Raw genomic sequence first — 24,121 nt, forward strand, 5'->3', positions numbered from 1 at the left:
TTTAGAAAACATTGTGCAGCGTCTGCCCAAAAATTTTGCTCAAAATTTACCTCAAAACTTGGCATAAATCATTTCACTCCTTTTTCCGTTTTCGTCTATTTGTGAAGTTAGCCGAGAATGATTCTTTCATAAAACTGTTATAATATCCTGTCAAGATCGTCAAGATGCCAAAGCAAAGAAAGTAAACTACACCCACACATTCACAAACACCTGACAGAAAATGCAGATCCTTCGGCTAAATATTTCAGTGTAAAAAAACGAAAAGGATAACGCTGGTTCATGACAAGAAAGTTTTCTGCGTAAGCAAATAGCAAATTTTTCGATTTTGAAACCTTTTCTGCCCGTCCGGACGGATTAGCTAAGTGCTTTTGTGTAATGTGGTCCTGCCGGGCGTAAAAGTGATAGTTGTTAGCTAGTCGTGGCAGTGCAATGCCTTTTCTTTGGCCGCCAGCACCAGCCAGTCAGAAAATGGGTGGTTCAAGTGCCATGGAAAAACTCCTTGAAGCCCAGCAGCAACAATTGGATGACATAACGAGTGAGTCGTCCTTCCTGGAGTTCCTCCGCAACGAACAAAGTTGCCTAGGTGCGGTCATTTCCGGTGATTGTGCCGGCAGTACGGGTAGAAATAGTTCGGGTGAAGATGTCGATGTGGATCGTATTTTTGCACAAGTCAGCAAATTGACTGGTGAAGTGGAAGACGAGAGGAGTGTGGACGAGATTCTGCTTGAAGCGGAACAGTTGATACGGAAGCAGCCTATTTTTCGGAAGCTTGATGAGAATGGCGTTGGTCCTTATGAAGCGGATCAGCCCTCAATTCACACGGTGACCAGTGCAATGAAAGATATATCGTGTGAATCTACCCCAATGGAAATGAGGTGTGGTGTGTTGGAAGAGCTAGAGGCCATTACACGGAGGGAAGAGGATAGCAAAGAACTCATCAAGGTATGTTGATATTTTATAATTAATATTGATTTAGTTCACGGTTTTACTCGTTTAAAAAACCATTATCTACAGTTTGGAAACAGCTTTAGCGACAGTATCGATAAACAAAAGCGATTCTTCTCCTGAGGGTTGAATTTGGCTTGCTGGCAGTACAAATCCATAGCGGCCGCTGTCTCTCAGTTCGATAGTGTAGGCATATTTAATATTCATTTCGCCACGTGCCCAATCATCCGAACCTCCGGACGCAGGGTAAAGAGTATTGCCAGAGGGACCAACAGTATATTGGAGCCCTCCCTTTTGTAGCATTCTCTAAAATTAAAAATGAAGATATAAATTTGAATAGTTTTATTAGATTTTTCTGCCTTACCTGTGCTGCATCATCACCTAATTTTTGTAAATCTTCATGATCCGACGGGACTGTCCGGTCGTAGCCCCATGGATACAAAATATACTGGCCGTAGCTGTGAAATGTTAAAAACGCTTTCCAATTAGCGGCTGAGCTTTGCATGAAACTGTGAACTGATTTTGTTTCCGACTCGGAGAATGGACCAGACCCGGCGAAAATTTCAGAACACGGTTGCTTCGATGAGCCCTGTCCGCCCCATTTGTAGCCGTAGTTGCGATTAAGGTCTACTCCGGCGCAACGTCCGTATATGGCACTACGTCGATTCTTACGCCACAACCGGTCAAACTGGTGGGTGTATTCATATCCATCGGGATTATGCACCGGAAGTACGTACCAATCGATGTTTTGCATGTACTCCGGTTGATCGTCCCAGTCTTCAACCAAATGGTTGACGATATAGGTCACGGTGGCCGGGCTTATCCATTCGCGAGCGTGTATGCCACCGTCTATCCAAACTGCTGCATTCGATGGGTTACCATTGGATATGCGGAGTACCTTCATATCACGACCTTGGTACGATTGTCCAATGCTTTTGGTGCTGCAGAGATCCGGATATGTTTTACTCAAATAATCCATCCACTCGTGGATGTCCTCCAATCGATGATAAGCTGTCCATGTCATACGGTGTCCTGCAGTTATCGTGTGGCGTGTGGAGAAGATAAACAAAAATAATAGCTTGCAACAAACAAAGCACAAAAGCAGTGATTGTAAAGGGCATAGGAATAGAACGGTGGGTGGTGGTACTATGACTAATTGTGCAATTGCGCCAATTGCGAGGGTTGGGTAGGCGAGAGTACTTAAAGGAATCCCCCCAAGTATTGATAAAACTTTGTTACAAGGGTTGTTTTGGGAAGTAAAAATAAATCAACCAAGTCCTCGCCGGGGAGTGTAAAAATTAATTACACACCTTTTTGAATAAGTTCGGTACGCGCGTTCGAAGTGTCTGCACCAAAAAGAAAAGTTTTCAAGCTGTTAAGGAGGGATAAACACGATTACATTGGTTTCTTCTGTGATAATTGCTTCAATTATAAGCAATCGGATCGACTCCAAATGCGTGACGAGACAGCAAGGGCAACGCACGATTGTTTTGTTTGTGCCTTCCGGTTGAGGGAAGAATTTATGCGATTAGTTCTAGAGTAAACTCTTAAACGTTTATCGAATTCTTTCCGGGAAGGAGTTTGATTTAGCACGAGTTAACACGAAGAGTCCAATGATATGGATTGGTTTGAGGTGAGCAATATCGCATATACATACGATAGGTACCTATAATCAATCAAATTGAAACACACAGGAAATTAGCTTTTATGAAATGTATTGCGTTTTTGCTTTATGGGTCTTAATAACATGGTCAGTTGAGTGTGGATTGTCTCAAGGAGGTTTTTTTATATTGTTTGCTTTAGAAACTCTTTAATATAGACTCTGTAATGTATTATCGATATATTAACTTATAGCAGCTTTTCCCACAAGAAAATTGCGTGCGAAAATAGTTGTCTATATAAAAACAATCGAACTAAACTCATTGCACATTTTCGAATGCAAAATTTTCTTGCAATCAGCGAAAATGATTAGGAACTAACCAGTTAACACAATGGGAAAAAATTGCCTTTGCTTTATTCTGTATTTTTTTTATCAAATCAACGGTAAAATTTGAATAGTGTCTCAAGATTAAACTCATTCGCAATGTTCAAATTGCTCACACACTATTCAGTGGGTGCGCATCATGATCAAAGTTTTAAGCAGATGACAATTGTAAAACAGTTCTTGTTTTCATGCAACAGTATATGAAATTTGAAAATTTGATTTTATGGATCTTTTGTCCCTATACAATCATTGTCATCCTTACGTTTACCTAATCTGCATATGTGCAAATGTCACGGAAACAGTTTTATGTGATTTGTCGTTACCCTTAGCAATCGTACCATAACAACTGATATGCGTGCGTGCTGTTCACACCCTATATTCCATGGCATCACATGTATTTTGGCGTGTAGGTATGTTCACCCGACAGGAAAAGACGCCATTCGTTGCGTAAATTGTTTAACATTTTAAACCTGTTAAATTTTAATCAATTTTCCTTCTTATTTCGAAAACAGCAATCCGCTAGCCGAGCACTCCTTAATCCTCGTACAGCACCAACGGGGCTGAAGAATATGAGACTCGTCAGCAAAGTGCTTTAAGCCTTCAATTGGCACGGATCATCGTGTAGGGTTTCACTCCTACTTACTCCTCAAAATAACACCTTCCCGTGACAACCAAGTAATAATAATCCAGTCACACCAAATAAATCGTTCCCCTCTTCTCTATCGTCAGTCATCGGGGCCACACTTTTAGGCGCCAGTTTCTGTCCTACCGTTCGCCGGTTCGGATCGGTCCCTGTGCTATAGTGTTTACTACCTACTTACCGTCGCGATTTTCCCACAGCTCCAGTTGGTCCTTGGGGGGATTTTCCTGCTCGATTGCTTGCTGCATATCATCAATCACTACATCGAAGGAAATTTTCGCCTTTCGGAGCAATTTACGGGCGCCAGTTAGCTTGGGACGTTTCAGAAAGATGTCCACTGAGGTTGCGTTGAAGGCCCACATGGCAGCATCTGGTGAATGGGAAAGAAGAGTCAGATAGTGAATAGTGAGATTTGTGATCGCCGATCGAGCGTTGGGCATCGCTGAAAAATCGAAGGTGATTACAGACCTGTTTTCTACATTTTCTGTTTTATTAACAAATGTTAGTGTTAGGAATTTTGGCAAAAAATCTACAAGTTGCGGATAAATTAGTAAATAATCCCTAAAATAATTTTTATTTGCCTATCACAATGCATAGCAAAGTTGACTGAACTTACAATAAATAAAAAGCAAAGCTTTGCAGCCCCAACGTTTGGTTTGCAAAGAGTTGTTTTCTATTCGATTATTAATGAGTGAGTAATCGTTGCATGCAAGAAAAAAAACTGTAATTCCGCTGCAACCACCTTTTAACCAGTTTTTCGGCGCCTAGTTAGCTTCGAGGTACGATGCTGGTCTAACAAGCCAGTCGTCGTATGTTCGAGCCTCGGCTAAGCGGTGCTGCTGGATGGAGTCAGTAGGATTTTTGCACTAACCCCGTAACTGTCCTGTACTCTAATAGCCGGCCGCGAAGTCTGTCGATAAAGAAGGGTCAAGTCTTAGAAAGACGTTTAAGCCCACAGATTTGCTTTTTTAACCCAGTTTTTGAGGTAGGACTACGCCTTACGGCAAAGGTTTGGCTGGATGGGGTTGACCAAACTCGTGACTTTAGTCATTACCTTGAAATGCGGTCAGGCATATCTTAATATTTTTTTTTTGAAACGATGATTCTACAATTGATGAAGGGACGGTAAGGGAAAGTAATGAAGGATTTTTTTTTTGGGAATGAAGGGGAAGGGTGAAAAGGAAGGGAGGGGGGTAATAGGTAGCTATGCTTAACAAGTTGTCGTTGTGACTCCTATCTTTTGTCCAATGCTGGAAGGTGCATGGGTCGAACCAAGCTGTAATCAGAGATTATAACCGGATTTGAACCCACAACACCTGCCAGGGCCCACGCCCTGACACGCCCTGGCAGGTGGATGGGGTGTTATTTCAAAAAATCCCTCGAAAAGTGGTCAGGTTTAAAACGCTAATAATGTAGCGGTTTCCTGATCGATTTTCAATATTTTTACACTAATCTTTCGGAAAATCTTCTGCGCTAAATAAAACACTATATTGATTCTTAAGTGTGTACTATTGAAAAATTGAGAATAATGAAGCTTTGTCTAACCAGCAAATCTCGCCTCGTGATTGGTTCGAAAAGACGTCATCAAAGTGAAAATGGTTTATACGCCCATAATTCAGTCAATTCTCAATACATTTAAGAGATATTTCACCACTCGTGCGTCAAATCTACTACACATGGATTCTAATAAAGAAACGATTAATTTTGAGGTCCGTGTCCGGTGAATTCTAAATAATGATGCATTTTCTAACTAAAAATTCTCGCTTCGTGATTGGTTGGAAGAGTCTTGCTAATTTGCGATGTTATGTAGCGAGTCTCAAAACGATAACATTTTGCATGATTATAACTCATTCAATCCTCCGTAGATTTATGAGATATTTGCGTCGCCCGATCGGAAATTTTTCGAATCATTAACATACTATAATATAAATTTCCATACCAATTCTGCAAATAATTGAAAATAAATAAGCAATGTCTGACTAGAAATTCTCGCTCCGTAGTTGTTTGACTGCTAATTTTTATTATTTTAATTATTTTCGAAAGTGATTGGTTCGAATTCACGAATCAAGGAAAATGTTGCAGGAAAATTACATTTATTTCTACTATAGCTAAGTTACCGTAGAATTAAATGGGATTTTTTATACTCGTTGATTGTTAATTTGCCTGTTTCATGCCACTAAGGGCAACACGAATGCTGTCACGGTTAAATGGTGCTTTTGATAATTGTTACATTGAAAAATTATTAACCATGAACGAGCGTATCAATTGAAACCGCACAAATTTATACAACACAGTAATTTACACAAACTAACCGTCCAGTTAGCTTCATGGTACAATGCTGATCGTCAGGACAAGCCAGTTGTAGTATGTTCAAAACTTGGCTGGGTGGTGGGTGGTGCTACTAGAGTCAGTAGGATCGTTCACTAACCCCGTAATTCTCCTGCACTCTAATAACAGGCTGCGAAGTCTGTCAATAAAAAAAAGTCAAGTCTTAAAGACGTTTATAATTCAAGATATTTGCCGCACAAACATTAACAAGTATACAAGATAAAATTGTCTTAGTGACGCCGAATATTTTATGTTTCAACAAATGTTACTAGTCCATGATCTGACCGATTAATAACGACCAGCAAAGCAAATAAAATCTTTTATCTTCATATAAGAATGCGTTCATTTTTAAAAGGATGGTTTTCGGTAATTAATGAAAGTGTTAGGAGATTAAGGCTTGTTCGCGACAAAATCTGGACACCTCAATTTTGCAATAAAACAAATTTGTTAGAAGTTTAATCCATGAAACACTTTTATATCATTTATGTGTGTATCGGTAATAATTATCAAACAGATTAACATTACTTATTTGGTCTGCATGAAATATTGGCGAACTTTGGAGTTTACCCTTGCCATGAGGGTCAGTGCAGACTTGTTGGCAACCAATTTAGCTGCGTTTGTCCAAGATTTTCGAAATTTATCTATAGTTGTTGCTTGTTGTTTGTGCTGGGACAGCTCTCTCCTCACCAAAGCCCAATACCGCTCGATGGGGCGTAACTCTGGACAGTTAGGTGGAGTCGCCAAAACAGCCAGGGTACATCGTGGCTGTGTAGGAACGGTAACAATCGTTTCTGCAGGCATTCTTCACGAAATATTTCCTTTTTAACCGTTCCCATAGTGGTGTAACTTTTGCTTGCTCGACCACAGCTGCATATGGCCTGCCATACTAAATATTTTTTGGGGTACTTGGCTTTCTTCTTTGTCCTAAAATGCTCTGCAATACCATTCCGTTTCATGGCAGTGTAAAAAGACATATTAGGAAACTATTTAAAGTTTTCTAGGACATACGTTTCATCGTCCATTGTAACGTAAGGACACTTCGTTAAATATTCGCGATAAAGCTTACGAGCGCGTGTTTTGGTCGTCGTATTTCGCTTATCATTACGGTTTGGCACAGTCCTCACCTTGAAAAACTTCATGCCTTGTCGTTGCTTAGAAGTGTGCACGAATGTTGGCGACATTTTTATTTTACGAGCAATGGTACGTACAGAAAGATCTGGTCTCCTCCGTAATATTTGTTTTACCTTCGCATCCTTGTGGTGGTTCCTCAGATCCGTTTTTGTTTCACCTCTCTTCTTCCTAGCTGTTGTCAAGCGAGTATCGAACGATTTTAAAACGCTGTGAACAGTGCTTGGAGGAAATCCAAGCTTTTTGGCAAGTTTTCTTAACGAGAGATTCGGATTTTCATTGCGACCGCACACAATTGCTTTTCGCACCTGCTCTTCTTCCGACGCCATTTTACGGTGAGCGTTTGTAATATAAACAAGTGTTATATTTTCGGAAAGAACAGACATACGTCTACCACTCTGCAAAATATTTCACTCATTGTTAATGTATTTCCGAAGCTGTGTGTTTAGTCCAAATTTTGTCGCGAACAAGCCTTAGCAGGCTTTCTTCTTGATTTTCTTTAGTAGCAGAACAGTATACGGCTTGAATGTTCGGCAGTACACCACCTTGAGCAATGGTAACATTTGGCTATGCATGTAGGGAAATGGTACAACTTGAAAAATAGGACGGACTAAAATTGTAAAAAAGGGGTAACTCTCTGCAGTGCTGTCAGGTGCTGCGGAGCAAGAGGAACGAACGCAAACCATCGGAAAGGCACTGAAGCTTTTGTGAAAGCTTTCAAAGCAGAAGAAGACGAAGAAGAAGAAGAAGAAAACACGCCGAAAGGAAAATTCGCGGATTTGCTTCATACACCCGGATACCGGGGTATGAAGCAAACGCACGAGCTTCACTGAACGCTTTGTCGATGATAGCATAGCTAGTGAGGCTTTCCGGTTGGCTCGGTTCAACAGGTCGTGCTGGTCTGCAGTTTTCGTTAGGTCATCCCCATTTGCGGTGGAAGTAAAATTACGCTGAACGCTGTGGTGTAAGTACCCTTCTACTTTGTGATAAATTCGGATGCTGATATGTTAGAACTGGCAGGCTGCCGTTCGTGACCGCAAGAAGATATGTCAATTACAGCTACATTTGTAGCGGAAAACAGTTGAACAAACTTCTGAATGGAATAATTATTGCTCAAGATGGTATTGTCGAACATCTAAATCGATCTGTTTCCAGCCAAGGCGAGGGACTGGCCAAGAGAGCTAGCTCTAGAGGCGCCAAAAACGTTCTGAACCTCAGTAAGGCACTCTTAAGTGTAGTGAAGTACTGGACATAGGGAGTAGTATGAATTATGTTTAATTCTAAAAAATAATAAACTTCGAAAAAACAGTGATTTAAGCAACGAGGGGGCGCCAAATCGGGTCTGAGCCACCATGATGTCACGTTATGGCTCTGGAACCAGGTCTAGAATCTGGTTCCAAAATCTAGATTAAAAATGTGGTTCAAAGCATGGTCTACAATCTAGTCCAAATCTGTTCCAAAACCTGGAACAAAATTTGATAAAAATAATGTGGTCCACGATATAGTCCAGGTCCAAAATATGGTCCAGGTCCAGAATCTGGTTCAAAATCTGATCCAAAACTTGGTTGCTGATTTAAAATCTGATTGAAAATGTGGTCCAAAATATGATTTATAATCTGGCCCAGTTTGAGGATCTGGTCCCAAATTTGATCCAAAATCTGATAAGAAATGTGGTCCAAACCCGAAATTTGATCTTAATCTAGAATGTGATTCAAAAACTGATCCCACATCTGATCCAAAATCTGAAAAAATGAGGTCCCAAATGTGATAAAAAATGTGGTCCAAAATTATCCAAAATCTGGTCCAAATCTGATAGAAATGTGGTCCAAAATCTGGTCCATAATGTAGTCCAGATAAGGTCTACAATCTTAGTCCAAAACCTAATCCAAATTCTGGTCAAAAATTTAATCTGATCTAATGAAAATGTGGTTCAAAATTTGATCCAGAGTCTGGTCTAAATTTATTCCCGAATCTGAAGCAAAAGTTTCCCCGAAATGCTTGTGAAGATGCAGAGGATTTTCTGGTCTTTAGTAGCAACAAGTAGTGGACTAACATTCCTTCCCAACCCACCAGGACCCGCATTCGGACGTGGCCGGCGCCGATATTGATCAGCATGCAGGGACCTGATAAGGTTGTACAATCTGGTTGGTGGCTTAAAAAGTGTGGTCCAAAATTTGCTCCAGGTCTAAAATCTGGGCCAAAAATCTGATCAAAAATGTGGTCCAAAATCTGGTCCAGTTCCAGAATGTGGTCCGAACTTTGACCAAAATCTGGTCCGAAATCTGATTAAAAATGTGGACCAAAGTGTGGTTTAGATCCAACATCTTGTTTTGGTACAGAATGTGATCCAATATCTGGTCCAGAATCTAGTCCAAATCTGTTATAAAATTTGTCAAAAATTTGCTGCAAAATCTGATCCAAAATCTAGTGCAAATCTGGTCCAAAATTTGTTATAAAATTTTTTACAATATTTTAAAAAATGTGGTCCTCAATTTAGTCCATGTTCAGAATCTGGTTAGTGGTTTAAAAAACGAGGGTGTACTAAATCGGGTGTTCGCCAAGGGTGCCACAATGTCACGCTATGGCTCTGTCTGTTGCCAAAGAAAAACGAAAAGAATGTCTGAATTCCTAACAATTTCATCAATTACCAAAAACCGTCCTTTTAAAGACGAAAACATGTTTATACGAAGATTAGAATATTTTACTTAACTGCACTGAGCGCATGAGATTACGGTCTAGCGTAATTTGTACATTGTATTTCAATGTAACAAATTCCGAAAGCAACATGTCATTTTGTCGAGCCATATAACACGTTGAGGCCTTTCTATTCCTGGTGCCGGTGGGGTTCTTGGAGAGAACGGATTTCCCTGCACAATCGTCCGGCATCCTTGCGACGTGGCCGGCCCACCGTAGTCTGTCAACTTTCTCCAGGTGTACGATGAGAATCTCTCCAAATAGTGCCTGCAAGCTGCAACTCGTGGTTCACACGCCTAAGTTATTCTCCGCTTTCCGTGTGGACTCCGCTAAAAATAGTCCGCAACATCTTTCATTCAAACATTGTAAGGGCACAAGAAGCGAATGGTAACACCGAAATGGTACCGGAAGCTTTTGTATCGATCTAGCGTTTACCCAGAATATTCGATTGAATAGTAGGGTTATAAATCATTCCTATTCTATTACCGACCGGTTCCGTTGATATTAGAATAACTTACCACCGAATCACCATCATTTAACGGTCTTTTTCAGGGCCACCAAGTTATCTCAGAAGTGTTAGTAAGATATTCAAAATCATGTAACAGATGCAACAAAATCATGCAACAGACTAGCGTAGTCCTATCTTCAATCTAGATTTGTCAACTTCACTTCTATCAAACAGTCGATTTAGCTCCTTTTCCTTCTAATCAACTTGGTTTCGATCTGCTTAGGAACACATATTTTGGACAGGCATTAAAGCATAATTTGAATCACCTGTGTGTGCGCAGAACAGCTTTTTAGTAGTTGTAATATAATATTTCGTTGAATTCTTTTTTAAATTCAGTTTGTTTCGAACTATTGCACGCAATACCAGCCGCTTAGTGTCAGTAAACAGGAGGAAAGTGGCCCCGGCATCCCGGTTGCTTTTAGTAAGCATTCTAATTCGAGTAACCTTCCCTGGCAATTGACCAAAAAGTTTTCGCAAAACAAAGTTTTGGGCTCAACGTCTTTTAAAGACTTGGTCCTTCTTTATCGATAGACTTCGCAGCCGGCTGTTAGAGTACAGGACAATTACGAGGCTAGTGCAACGATCCTGCTGACTCTATCTAGCAAACACCGCTCAGCCGAGATTCGAACATACGACAACTGGCTTATTAGACCAGCTTCGTACCTCGAAGTTGACTGGACGAAGCCATTGACAAGGCATTGTTTAATATGTACAGAAATGGTTTTAAAATAATGTCATTGCAAATATTTTATAAAGTTTTTGTTCAGTCACACAACTCAAAGGAGAGGGATGATGGCGCAAAAAACAGTTTTTTGTAAAGGTTCAAAAATTAAGCGATTAAAGCGTTTTACTTAAAATTTAGTCGTAAAAACTAATTTTTTGCTTGTTTTCCATATACACGTCATTCATGCGAAAACCTGCCAAAAAAAAGACATAATCGAAAGACAATTTTTTACCGCTTTTTGATCATTACATTTTTTGATCTTTCACTTGACCACTTCTGTTTCGTGCTGGAAGCGTTAATAATCATTTTGGAGTTCCTTAGGCTATAGAGCCCACAGCCAATTGATTTAATATAAAAAATTTTGACTCACGTCCAACAAATTATTTTGGCCCCGCGATTTTTAAATCCATTTTCAAAGGGAAGGGGAGCTTGACAAAAACTTTAAAAATAATTTGCAATGGCTTAATAGCATTATGTTTAGTTTAGTCGTGAAGGCAAACTCTGCAGACGGATATTCCAACACATTTCACAAATGCACTTTAAAACTAACGCTTAATATATTTTCACGCACCGAATTTTTGCTGAAGCTCAACCACAGCATTTTTCTTCTGTTGATCGTCAAAGTCAACCCGCCAAAGCTGAGCTCCTTTATAGGACACTGGCTCATCTGCCGTGGTGGCATTCTGTTGTGCTAAATCGTCCGGTATGGCTTCGGTTGGTACATTCGGATCAACTATGAGCACGTCCGAGTTTCGGGGAACCGTCGATAGTCCGTATCCGTTAGAGATGCATTGGCCAAATAGAACGAGCACCGTTAGAACTAGTGATGAAAACCTGCTGGAGATTTTCGCTTCTTCCATCGCTGTGACACTGTAGAGATGATTCCGGAATGTGGGTCACTTGGCACAACAAAACACAAAAAGAACTTTATTCACCCACGCGCGCGCTATCACTTATTTCGAGTCCGGTTCACGATCGCAACTGTCTAACCGGGATCGACCTGCGGGGCATTTTATATACCGGTGGGAGCTTAGGGATTTCTCGACTCCAAGCCATCGTAGGCTGAGTATCAAGTTCAATAGTCCCGTTTTTCGAGGCAAGCGCCACACCTTTGCTCGTCTCGTCGTTCAACCCTGGCTAAGAGACATACTTGTCAATTCAGAACTTGTTCTTACGCCGTGCAGATCTTCCTATACCTGCGGGTGGTATTGGGCAGAAAATCACGAGACGAGAATGAGTAAAAAATTTCTTCATGGACTTTTACTTACCAGCCGGTGGCAGCCGGTTAAGCATGAGCTGGGTGTGGAAGATTGATGGCCAAATATTGAAATTATGATCACGAGAAGACAAGTGGACGCGCGGTGTGTTAGTTTGTTCATCATCGGGTACTCACAGTCTGCTGCGGTTTCAGGGAAAGATCTTTCACCCAGTGCATTATAAATTTCCGACACGGCACTACCACCCGGTATCATGGACGGTAGAAGCAAGGTAGAACGTAAAATTAAAAACTAGCAAACTGTGAGGGTGCGGTAATTATTGTGCTCTTTTATTCGATTGTATACATGTTTTGCAACGTACACAAATAGATTCAATAACGCATGCTTTTTTCTTATTTATTACAGATATGAATCAAATGTTTTTTGAATGTGCTTCCTTCACGTAGATAAATAAACAAAATACGTAACATCGTTTTGTTTGTTTTAAGCTCATTTTATTGTCGGGAACATTATTTGTCGGATGCAATCCAAAATAGTTCAAGCTGTTATCCATAGAATTTAATGATTTTCTGGAAAACAGTTATCTTTGAAATAGTAAAAATCCTTTGTAGTGAATTCGCTTAAATAATCCTTCTAGGCTGACCAAATGATAGCATCACCGAAGTTTGAAACTTAACATTAGAATCAGACAAAAAAGATTTTAGCATAACCAAAAAAAAAAAATATGTGGCATTATTTGAAAATTACTTTTCAATTGTCAATTGAGAGACTTCCTCGTAAGCAGCAGTTAGCAGGTATCCCTGATACTAGGCATCAGAGGGATAAGGGTGTGTGATTATTTGTAATTTGTAGTACAATAACTTCTTTTTCGTCTTCGAACAAAAACTCCTTAAATAATATCTTCTATTACTTTTTCTCGAGCGCTGTTTATTTCTGATTTTAAACAAAAAAGTTAACTCATCTATTTATTGACAATTCTTTTGGTATAATATATAAATACTTCGAAAACCAAAAAACTGGCGAAGATATTAATGCGGAAAACTTAACAGTATTTCCGCAAAAGCTGATGTCCACCATTTTTGCGTCCCAATGTGAACGCATTTATTTTTGGCCCAATAATCTTAGCCTCCGCTTTCAGTTTATCGTCGATTTTTGCTTTCGCCATCTCAAGGTTCCTGGCTATGATATCAGAGTCATCTGCGAAGTCTAGGATTGCTAAAATTCGACCCACTTAATTCAATGCCCGATCGTAGAATCACTCTCAAAAGTATGCAGGATAAGCCGTCAACTTGTCGCAAACCTCCCCAAACTGGGCACGAAAAACTTTACTCGACCAATGTCAGTCGCGTCAGTTTGTCCTGAAAATCGTGTTCGTGCTCGATTGACTGTATCGTATGCTGCTTTGAAGTCGTTAAAGAGGTGCTGCGTGGGTGAGCGCTTTGTACTCCCGACATTTCTGCTAGATCTGTTCGATGGGAAAAATTGGTTCCATAGTGTTCCGTAGTAACTTTTTCTCTTCTGGAAATCTGGAAAATAACCGTCGTTGCCAGTGTTTCTCGGTTATGTTTATGTTCTTACCGGCGGCTTTGTTGGTCTTCAGCAACCCTATTTCTTGCTTGGCCTCTTGGATATCTTGGAAGGCTGAACCAATACTATCTTCCATGCGCATTTCCTTGTTAACTTTCGTTACGCTTCCTTCTGCAGCTTCGCCATTGAGGTGTTCATCGATGAACTGCTTGAACTTGGCAGCTACCTTGCGTTCGTTGGTGATCATATATTGGTTCACCTTCTCGTAAAACTTCACGATCTCTGTCCACCTTCTGGCGCTTTTTAATTTTCAGGCTCGTGGTCAAATTGTTGCTTGATAATGCTCAAATAATTTTTTCAAACGCTTTTTCCCCCTTTTTCCTTCGTGGATTGAAGCACCTAATTTATCGAAAAAGGTAGTGCCTTATCCAGTATTCGTGCGTAGGAGGACGGCTTTGACGTCTCTGGTATATGGTTGACAGTTTTGAGCGCAAATATATTGCTCTACTTGCAGTGATGATCTGAGTCAATATTCACTCTCTATAGGGAACAAATGTTCATGGTGTTAAAGGAAAACCAATTATGTATTAGAACGTGGTTAATCTGGTTCATTGTGCATCGGTTAGGCGATCTCCAGGTGGCTTTATTTTTGCGCGGGAAAAAAGTGCTTCGCCAGGCTTCGGAAAACTGCGCAGTTTATATATCGTTAGCCGTTATCGTACGTGTCGATATGCAATGCGCAGGCCATGGGACCCTTTCACTGATCTATACATTTCTTCCATACCGATTTGGGCATTCGTATCGTCGATGACGATCTTGTTATGCCGTGGCAAACAGTTGTCGTACGTTTCCTCCAGCCAGGTGCAGAACGTTTCCTTATTATCGTCAGGTTTACCTTATTGCGGGCAATGCACGTAGATGGTGCTGTATGTAATGGATCTTTAAAAAAGCTGAAAAATCTCCAAGATGGCTCCTGCATAGACATGTTCTGTCAAACATATTCGATGAACGACAGTTAAACTGCATTTGAACCTGATTGGTCCATTCAAAAAGGCCAATTTAGCCTATAAGTTTACGCTTTGGTCTTCAGCTAACGGCAAGCATGAGCAAAAGCTATCTAACATGATCAATTGAAGAAGCGGCCCTTTATCCTTGTGGATATATCTTCTCATTATCACGCGATCTAGCATTCTGCTGAACACAACAAAGCCCGTTCTCAGTTAGTTGATGGATCGATAAATTTCGAGACTTCGAGGCAGCGTATAATTCAGTCAAGCGAAATGAGGTATGACCTATGCCTTAACATGAAAACTAATGAAGGTAGATCCATAATCCAAAAAAGCAAAGCAAAGCCTAGGAGTTACATTCTGTTAGCGAAACTTGAGCTTCTGTTTTTATACGACAGAATTCGCAGCCAGCTGTTAGAGTACACAACAATTGCAGGGCCAGTTGCTACGATCTTATTGACTCTAATAGCTTCTCCTAGCCGAGATTTGAACATACGACGACTGGCTTATTAGGTCAGCGTCATACCTCGAAGCCAACTGGGAGGCCTATGATCGATTGCGCATTTTTTCCTCTGTTTGCGCGACTGTCGGAGGTTGTTTTCACTAGTTTTAATCAGGCTTATCCCATGCTTTGCATTCACTGGCAATTCCCTGCGTTTTACTGACAAAGCGCAGAAGACGAATTGATTTGCTCTCTCTCTCTCTCTCTCTCTCTCTCTCTCTCTCTCTCTCTCTCTCTCTCTCATTCTCTCTCGCTCGGATGTAACCTTCTCCTTGTCGATGGATCGTTACCTAGGAAGTTACCTAAAAAAGACTTCAATACCGGGAAAAACGATTTGGTACGATGCGAAAAGCTTCCAAAAAATTATCTACGATATCAGGCACCAAACCTTGCAAACAGATAAATCTGAGGTGAGCGGGTATGGTAAACAATGTTTCGATCGATCAACTTTGGGCGGGGTGAAATGTAATTAAAGAGGCGAAGAATGGCAAGGCAGTTGGGAAGAACCTGCCGAGCTTTCGAAAAAACGAGCAAACAGCTATGTTGTGCTATTCATCAGATCATTCTAAAGATAATGTTTACTTTGCGATGAATTATCGACAAATTTCGTGGGTTCAATTTGCAGGCGCATCATCTTACTGCAAACTTCAAGGCAGCGTACGGTTCAATCAATCGTGAAGTTTTCTCAACAAAACTGACGACGGTGGTAGACACCATCATTGACGGCTACTCATCAAGCGTCAGGATAGCGAGTTTTCGACAAGACCTGTTTGTGAGGTTAGTTACGTTGAGGTAAGGTGACGAGCTGTCACACTTTCTGTTTAACATCACACTTGAAGGTGTTATATGAAGGGTGACCGTGCAAAGAAGTACTATTATCATCACGAAGTGTCACATGCTGAAGCCTTTAGACCTGTCCGTCAGGCGAAAGCAGCGAGACTTGAGCTGGCAAGTTGGCTAAAGTTGGATAACGTGACGACATCCTTTTTTAATGTCGGCGTGCTGAAATATTGACGTTGGTAGCAAAATAGCACTTGGTAGTAATATGCTTAAAGAAAATGCAAAGTTTTTCTTCGTTATGCAATGTCGTAGCAGGTTAGCTTGCTTCGAATTGTGCATAGCATCAAGACTGGCAATGTATCACATTTCTTCAAAGCGCTTGAAAAATAAAAGCTCTGACTGGATTGAAAAGAATTCCAATTGATGATGCCTTTTGCATAGTTGCAAGCCATTTCGATTGATTTGGTTCCAATATGGGATGCAAACACGCAAAGGTAAACAAAACATGCTACTGTTAATAATAATTTCGAAGAACTTTAGCAGTCGCAGTAAATTCAAAATATTTCTTATATTTTGTTTCTGTTCTTTTTCTTCCGCTAGCTCGCCCTGCATCAGAACGCACCACAAGATCCTGCAGAGCGAGAAACGACCCGCCGCCGGAGCTTCGTCATCAGCACCACCGAGCAGCAGGACGACCAGGCCTATCGTAGGCCACATTCAGACCAAACCTATACTCTGCCGGAGCCGGCACCGACGGTGCCAACAGACATAATGCGTACTAAAAGGACCAGCGCTTCCAGCACCACAAAACCGGCTACAGCCTCGGCGCGAGTTAAATCCGCCACGCCAAAGAAACGTTCCAACAACACTAACCGACCATCCTCGTCGATTCCCCGTAAATCGGTTGAAGAAAACAAAGAAAACCAACTACTTAGTCAAGCCCGCATTCGGGACTTGGAGGAAATCTACAATTTGACGCTGAAGGATACTTCGCTAGAAAGGAAAACGCCTTCTCCGCCGGCTGTTTTGGCAACTCTTAGCCGCGAGAAAACCTTTTGCGACAAGTCAACTGCTCCGTCGCCGACCCACACCGCTCCGATCACGAGCAGCGAATCTTTCAGCTGGGCAAAAGAGCGTGAGCTGGAGAGCAACATCAGTGAACTACAGGAAAAACTAAAAGATACCGAGGAGCGATACGAAAGTCTAAAGATCCAGTATGACACTCTTTCGCAGGTACATCGGACTCTACGGGAGAACCATGGGGTAATACAGGAGGAAAGCGACAAGCTTAAACTGGACGTACAGCACTTGACCGAGTGTGCAAATGTGTTGAGATCTGAATTACAGGCAGCACGCAGCGATCGGGACGCTGCGCTTGACCTGCAGAAAATCCTGCAGTCCGAACTGGAAGAATCCCGCCGAGATAAGAAGCGCTACCAGGAACTGAACGAAAAGGACACCAAAACCATACAGGACCTCCAGCGGCAATGTCGTGAAATGGAGCGAATTTTAATGCGAAAGCATCCTGACTCGGTTTCTGCGTTGATAGGTTTGATAGAATTGAGTAAGATCGAATTGAATTATTCTAATGACAAGTATATTTTCAGTTGCAAGCAAGCATTCACCCAGCAGCAAACCGGCCGAGGATGCATCACTGACGCGTCGTCTATTGGAGCAACGCATTGCCCAGCTGGAAGCGGATGCGAAGGAACAAGATGCCAAGGCGCAAGGTATTTTGGCAAATGTGCAAGCCCGCTTCAATTCCGTACAAGCCAAGTACGAGACGCACATTGCCGATCTCGAGATGCAGGTGCTCAGTTTGCAAGAGATTAACTCCAAGCTGAATGAGAAAATTATCCGACAGATGGAGGAACTCTCGAGCATTACGAGCCACGCCGCATCTTCGCTTACCCGAGGAGCGGCAGCTAGCAGCAACTGCTTTACGCAAACAGACGACATTGCCGAAAAGGATAATATTAAAACTCGCTCAATTTCAGTGCAAACCGATAATAAGCTGACAGGTGGCGGGCAGCCGGGACGCGCTCAGTCTGCTACCGGTGGAACGAAACGTGTTTCCTCTGCTGGAGCGGGTGGGAAAATACCGAATTCTCTATCGGATTCACAGATTCAGAATCGCGAGGATGCCCATCTTTTAGCAACGATCCGAGGAATGCGAGTCGATTTAGCAATTAAAGAGAAGGCGGTGCAGCGATTAACTCGTGAAGTGGAAGATAGTAAGAAAACAATTAAAAAACTGCAGAAGGAGCGTGATGCGTACTTGAAATCCGATGGAAAGATGGCCATTGTCAAGGGGAAGGTCTATGATCCGTCTCAATACTCGGATGGAATAACATCCGACACAGGTGCTCTCAAGGACGCTCATCTAAAGATTAAGCTGTTGGAAGCGGATTACAAGACTTTGCACGAGAAGAGGCTGCAAGATGTGAGTGAAACGTTTGCAGCACTAGAATCAATAATAATGCTTGTGTTTTTCTAGCTCAAAACCCTCCAAGCGGCTCACGAGCGTGAACTTTCTGCCTGCCATGAGTCGGTACGTATCCTACAGCAACGTTTGGCTGAGCGGGAGGAGCTTTCGCACGCCAAAGAAAAGCGGCGACCAAATCATAATATTGATTACTTTGCGCTTAAAGCGAAGGTAAGCCACAAAAAGCCTGGTGAATGATTGTTTTTTTTGTGAACAATTCAGATTTTATGTTGCTTTATGTTACACACACACACACGTTATGCCCTTATTTTGCATTGAACCGATACTCGCGTACTAAATGCCTATATTAAAACCTGCGTTTGTTTTTTCTCACTCTTTTATTTCCTAACTTATTTGCTTACTGGGATTTTTCGCGCAATTTTGTAACGTTTAACCTTATGGCGCGGATTTTTTCTCACTTTACGTTCGGTACCGAAAGCAAAAATTTAAACGATATTTGATCCATTCACGTCATCGGCATTGGCTTAATCGGTCCGTTGCTAACCATCGCCAGCATGCTTCTTACGGGTTGAAGAAAACGAAGGACGTTTGCGCGTTAAAAAAACCGACGACGAACGGTCTAGATCGGGGTCCAGCGCTCGGTAACGGTGGCGGTAAAACGAAACGGGATGCGCTCGTATTGCAAGCAAATAACACCACGTGCACGTAGCAGTAGAAGGTGCTTGATTACATATTTTCATCCGATTACCCCTTTTCTGTTAATTAATTTAAAAAGAAGAGTTGTTTCCGTTTTGAGACAGTTATCTGAAAAGGCCTGTTATAAGACATGACGCATTTTTGACGATGTTTTGTAACCTTTTGTTCACTTTAGAATTACAGGGAGGACGAAACAATTTTATGAACTTTTATCGAATTATAAGTTATATAATTCCTATATAGCAACCCGCCAGCAAGCTGGAAATTTTCAAAACAGTGCGCTGACCCGCTGACTACAAGCTTGATTTTATTTTGAGATCTTAAGTTGAGATTTGGAAAATCAGGTCCCATCAAAAATAATATCCGGTGACTTTTCAAGCTATTATGTTCTAATTTATATATAGGCTTAAAGTGAATATTTAAATAGCGAAAAATCGAGTTGCTGAAGACCAACAAATCCGCTGATAAGGATTGCCTACCAGCAGAGCTTTATAAACACGGCTGAGAAATACTAGCAACGGTTTTATGCTGGGTAATTTCCAAGATTTGGAAGAAGGAGAAACAACTGGAGGAATGGATGGAAGGAATGGTTTTGTATCATCTACAAAAAGGATGACTGCTGCAACTATCGCAGCATAATGCTAGTAAACGCTGCCTACAAGATACTCTCCAAGATTCTGTTACGACGGTTATTACCGATAGCACAAGGTTTCGTAGGGAATTATCAGGCGGGCTTCATGGGGGCTCGCACCACTACGGACCAAATTTTCACCACCCGGTTGATCTTGCAGAAATGCCGAGAGAAAAACGTGCTCACGTATCATTTATTGATTGATTTCAAAGCTGCATTTGATACCGTCAATCGAGACCAGCTATGGCAGATAATGCACGATCACGATTTTCCGGATAAACTGACGCGCCTGATCAGAGCTCGAATCGAGTGATGTGTTTTGTGCGCATCTTGGGGTCTCTCGAGACGCGGTGGGGGTTGAGACAAGGTGACGATTTATCCTGCATGCTGTTGAACATCGCTCTTGAGGGGGTGATCCAACGAGCGGGCATCGAAACGAAAGGCGCGATTTTCACCAAGGATAGCTGACTCCTAGGTTTTGCAGATGAGTTTGATATCATAGCTAAAAACTTTGCGTAGTCAATCTACGCCTGACTGAAAACAGAGTCTAGAACATTGGACCAAAAATAAATGCATCGAAGACCAAATACATGAAACGAAGAGGCTCAAAGGGATCAAACGCACGCCCTTATCAGACCGGTAGTTTTTTGTGAACTTGAAGCTGTGCCGTTGTTGACGGTGGACAAACAAACACGGAGTACAAACTGAAAGCAGGAGTGTGGCGGGTGCGTATGAATCACTAGCTACAGGCACTGCTTGGAGAGGCTGAGAAATTAGCGACGAATGGTCTAAGATCGAGTAGAATGGAGACGACTACTTGACGACGACGACGGACAGTGGTCTTCCTGTGATGAAAAAAGGACCGTTCACGGAAACAGCGTCCGTTACTGGCTAAGTTGGTGCTAAAGGTGCTCGCTTGCACCTTGTTCCACGTTGTATACACATTGTCCCTCGAATGCATAATGTCTTGAAGATTTCGCTGAACGCGGAATACTACAAGCTAGCTACGTATATCATCGGTGATCTGAACGAATCCAGCGGAATGCATCCTTATAGTTTGTCCAGAACGTTCGCTGACTGGTGTTGATCGAAAGCAATAGACAAAAGTTTAAGTTTGATGAGCTTCTCGTTGCTTCGGGCCGAAACCGGCTTACGAGCTTGTCGTTCAGTAATGGCCAGCCTGACTATTGATAGCTCCCGGATAAACCCGCTCGAAGCACTTTACGCAACCGTTCTTCGCATATTGGGCTGCGTTAGGTGAACAGTAAGCACTACGAAGACAATCGGGTCCGCCGTATGATCGTTGGTTTTCCAGAACTGATTGAACCTTCGAAATAGCACCAGCACGAGAAAATGGATGCAAGCTGGTCAGGGTGTTTCTGTACAAAGGCATTGAGGAGCATGCCATTAACGGTAGTGTCTGTGTCTCATCCCAAGTAACAATGTTAGTTTTATTGCACTCTTAGTGGTGGTCAAAATTAATTTTGGGTATAAAAATCATCACAAGAGTGTGATAAGACCCAAATTGTTGCTTAAGATACTAGCCTCTTCTTGCTCAGCTAGTTTCGGTTAACGACCGAGAAAATTGAAAGATAACACAACGAGATCTTGGAATTTGGAGTGTCAAATATGATCTCCAATTAGCACATTTATCGCCTTGCTCAGCACAGGGTCCTTACTCGTAAAGCAAAAAAAAAACCTAGGTGCTGCATCCTACTTTCGGAACTTCGCTGTTCGGAAATCGAATATTATCGTGCTTTCAAAGGACGGCAGCTTCTGTCCGACGTTTCTAGCAGCATTTGTGCTCGTTGATCCGCCTGCGGCATCGCATAAGCAGTTTGTCCGGCCAAACGACTCCAAGACTAACAGCTTATTCTACTACAGCTGCAATACTCGGATTTGGAATCTCTTGACAGCAGTTTGTTTAGAAAGGTCTCCTTTAAAAAAAAACAAAGCCTAGGTGCCCTACGAATTCAATGCCTTTTTCCACGTAACGTGAAAAAGAAGAAACTCTATATGTCTATATATATGATGGATCAACAAGAGAAATATTAAAATAAGCTTAGAAAAGCAATTTTTATTTTCATAAATCGCAAATTGCAAACTCCAAACGACATTTCTGAGATTAAGCGTCACAATCCTTTTTGCTTTTCACACCTTTAATTAACGTTTCTAGCCCAGGTTTTCTAACACCGACTTATATTGGGACAGCCTTCCTTTTAACGTAACCGACAAAAACGCTTTACATGCCATTTTATGTTCTGATTTATCATCTTATCACTTTGTTTAGAGTTCAATTATCGCTACCCTTAGCTCACGTAAATTTGGACCAGTTTGCCTTTGAGCTTAATTCGTTCTATATCTTCACAATCGTTTCCACAATCGTTCAAATCCAGGTATCCTCACTGGAGCGCCGTCACACGGAGCGCGAGCAACGCTTGCACATGTTGGTGGAAGCACTCAGCAAGGGAGGTAAGTTGAATGGCGTTCATATTCGTGCCCTGACCGCCGGTGGTTGCGGTGGCGGGGCTCATGGTGCTTCAAACACGGTAACAGTGGCAGCGGCAGCATCCATGAACAGTACCGGTAGTGCCACAAGGGGCGATGAGGAAAACTGCAGCCCCATCACGGCCCTGTCGGTGAGTGCTCATCAGCAGCCGTTAAATGCTGCCACTGTAGCAGGAAATTTGTAAGATTTGGCGATTTGCCCACCTTTTGCGTTGTTTAACAAGCTGGTTTTATTTATACCGTTTCCAACTAGAAAACTTAGTAGTTCCGCATAAAGGTAACTTTTATAGTTCTGGTGAACGTAAGATTCAAACATTGTTGCTGGGTTCACAGTTACTAACACTTCAACGTCTAACCTATAGTAACGTTTTCGGTCGTTCTTTCTTCTGCTTAGAAAAGTAGACTAACGTTGAAAATATCCAGTAGAAATACATAAAAGTAGTTGTATCCTAACTTTCGTATTTACCTAGCAACGGTTTTAGTCGATAGATGCAGGGAAACCCATTTTTTCCATAGTAAGATTGATGTTTTAAACCCTTTGGTAAATTTTACTTGTTTAACTTTTTTAAAGTCAGTAATTAGGTATTCTATTTTGGAGAAAAAAGTCACAATAGAGGGATATAAATCGGATTAAAAAGCGTAGCCAAGTTAATTGTGACCTGTAGGTTGTGGCAAACGATTTTAAAGCGTGTAGGGGGAAAACGCAATCAATTATTTCTTACAAAAAATCAATAGAGTAAGTGTATTAGCAATTAGTGTTTTAGCAGTTCTATAGTAAGAAAATTTAATTTATTTTTGGCAATCATTTTGCGTTTATTAGCTTCATGACAGAGTGTGTTAAAATGTCCATCGTAGTCGTATAAGCATTCATTTGATCTGATCAAGTTTGAGCGTATTTTATGTTATTTTAGTAAAACAATTATTCCGTGTCACTAAGCGACACTGTCCGTTTAAATAGGACTTCACTGTTCGGTGAGGTAAGATCTCGGTAGATATGCGTTGCTGTTTAATGAAAGCTTATCCACATTTTCGCGCGCTTAGTGGCGGCTAGTGGGTACACTTATAATGTTTATTTGCTTTTGGGAACTCCGCTTACGTACCCTTGGGCAATATAGTCTTAGCCACTCAGCCCTATCATCGAGCTATCGAAACGATGGCTCAAGTAGAGAAGAAAAAGAAGAAGAAGAAGACATACGCTTGAAAGTTCTACAACAACATTCAAGGCAGGAAATATCAACTTGACGTGAACAAAGTTGCCAAAGGCATGCTAACGTTTACCGAAAGTTGTACCCACTAACCGCCATTACGCACGCGAAAAGGTGGATATATTATTAGTTATAAAAATAACAATTAGTGTTTAAATCATGAACCATTCCGTTCACAATTTTGCGATCTCAGAGAGGAAGGCACGGTATGCGATTTAGTCAATTCATCCGTTCCATAAATGTGTTATTCATAAGCTTACTCTTAATCGTAGCATTTAGTAATGATATTGGTGGTACCTACATAGTTGTTTAAAGCGAAGAAAGAAAAAACTACAAGACAGAAGTCGAACGTGACAATAGTTTTGGTAAGACGTTTAGATTTATTTTCGAAATTTGTACAGCAAATAGGTTGGAAAGAAAAACTTATACTGGTTTTACAGTCATACTTTAGTGTTTTGGAGAAATCTAACGAAAACCGTACATCTTCCTACCGTTTTGCATTAGAGAATAACTTCTCTAGCAGCCCAGCGAGAGAAGGGAAGTAAATGAAAAACATATTCAAATACAAATAAACACAAGCAATTATGTTATGAAGCATTTTATTTTCCGAAACTCCCATGTTGAAAGAAAAAACACATTAGGGCAAATCAA

General features: G+C 41.4%; 1 protein-coding gene across 1 annotated transcript; it reads left to right on the forward strand.

Annotated features, from left to right (window-relative positions):
* Positions 1 to 233: 233 nt before the first annotated feature.
* LOC128738598 (centrosomal protein of 162 kDa) lies at positions 234 to 24,043 on the forward strand. Its single transcript, XM_053833855.1, has 5 exons — positions 234 to 942; positions 16,585 to 17,533; positions 17,592 to 18,427; positions 18,482 to 18,640; positions 22,154 to 24,043. Exons 1-5 carry the CDS (start codon positions 430 to 432, stop codon positions 22,448 to 22,450), a joined length of 2,754 nt encoding a protein of 917 aa, XP_053689830.1. The 5' UTR covers positions 234 to 429; the 3' UTR covers positions 22,451 to 24,043.
* The last annotated feature ends 78 nt before the right edge of the window (positions 24,044 to 24,121 follow it).

Source organism: Sabethes cyaneus, chromosome 1, assembly GCF_943734655.1.
Source record: "Sabethes cyaneus chromosome 1, idSabCyanKW18_F2, whole genome shotgun sequence".
Classification (NCBI taxonomy): domain Eukaryota; kingdom Metazoa; phylum Arthropoda; class Insecta; order Diptera; family Culicidae; genus Sabethes; species Sabethes cyaneus.

Bases quoted from the DNA above. Each gene is read 5' to 3' on its own strand.
- LOC128738598 (XM_053833855.1), top strand. From the start codon at position 430: ATGCCTTTTCTTTGGCCGCCAGCACCAGCCAGTCAGAAAATGGGTGGT. The intron at 17,534-17,591 runs GTTTGATAGAAT...GTATATTTTCAG, and splicing joins CTCGGTTTCTGCGTTGATAG to TTGCAAGCAAGCATTCACCC. The intron at 18,641-22,153 runs GTAAGCCACAAA...GTTCAAATCCAG, and splicing joins ACTTTGCGCTTAAAGCGAAG to GTATCCTCACTGGAGCGCCG.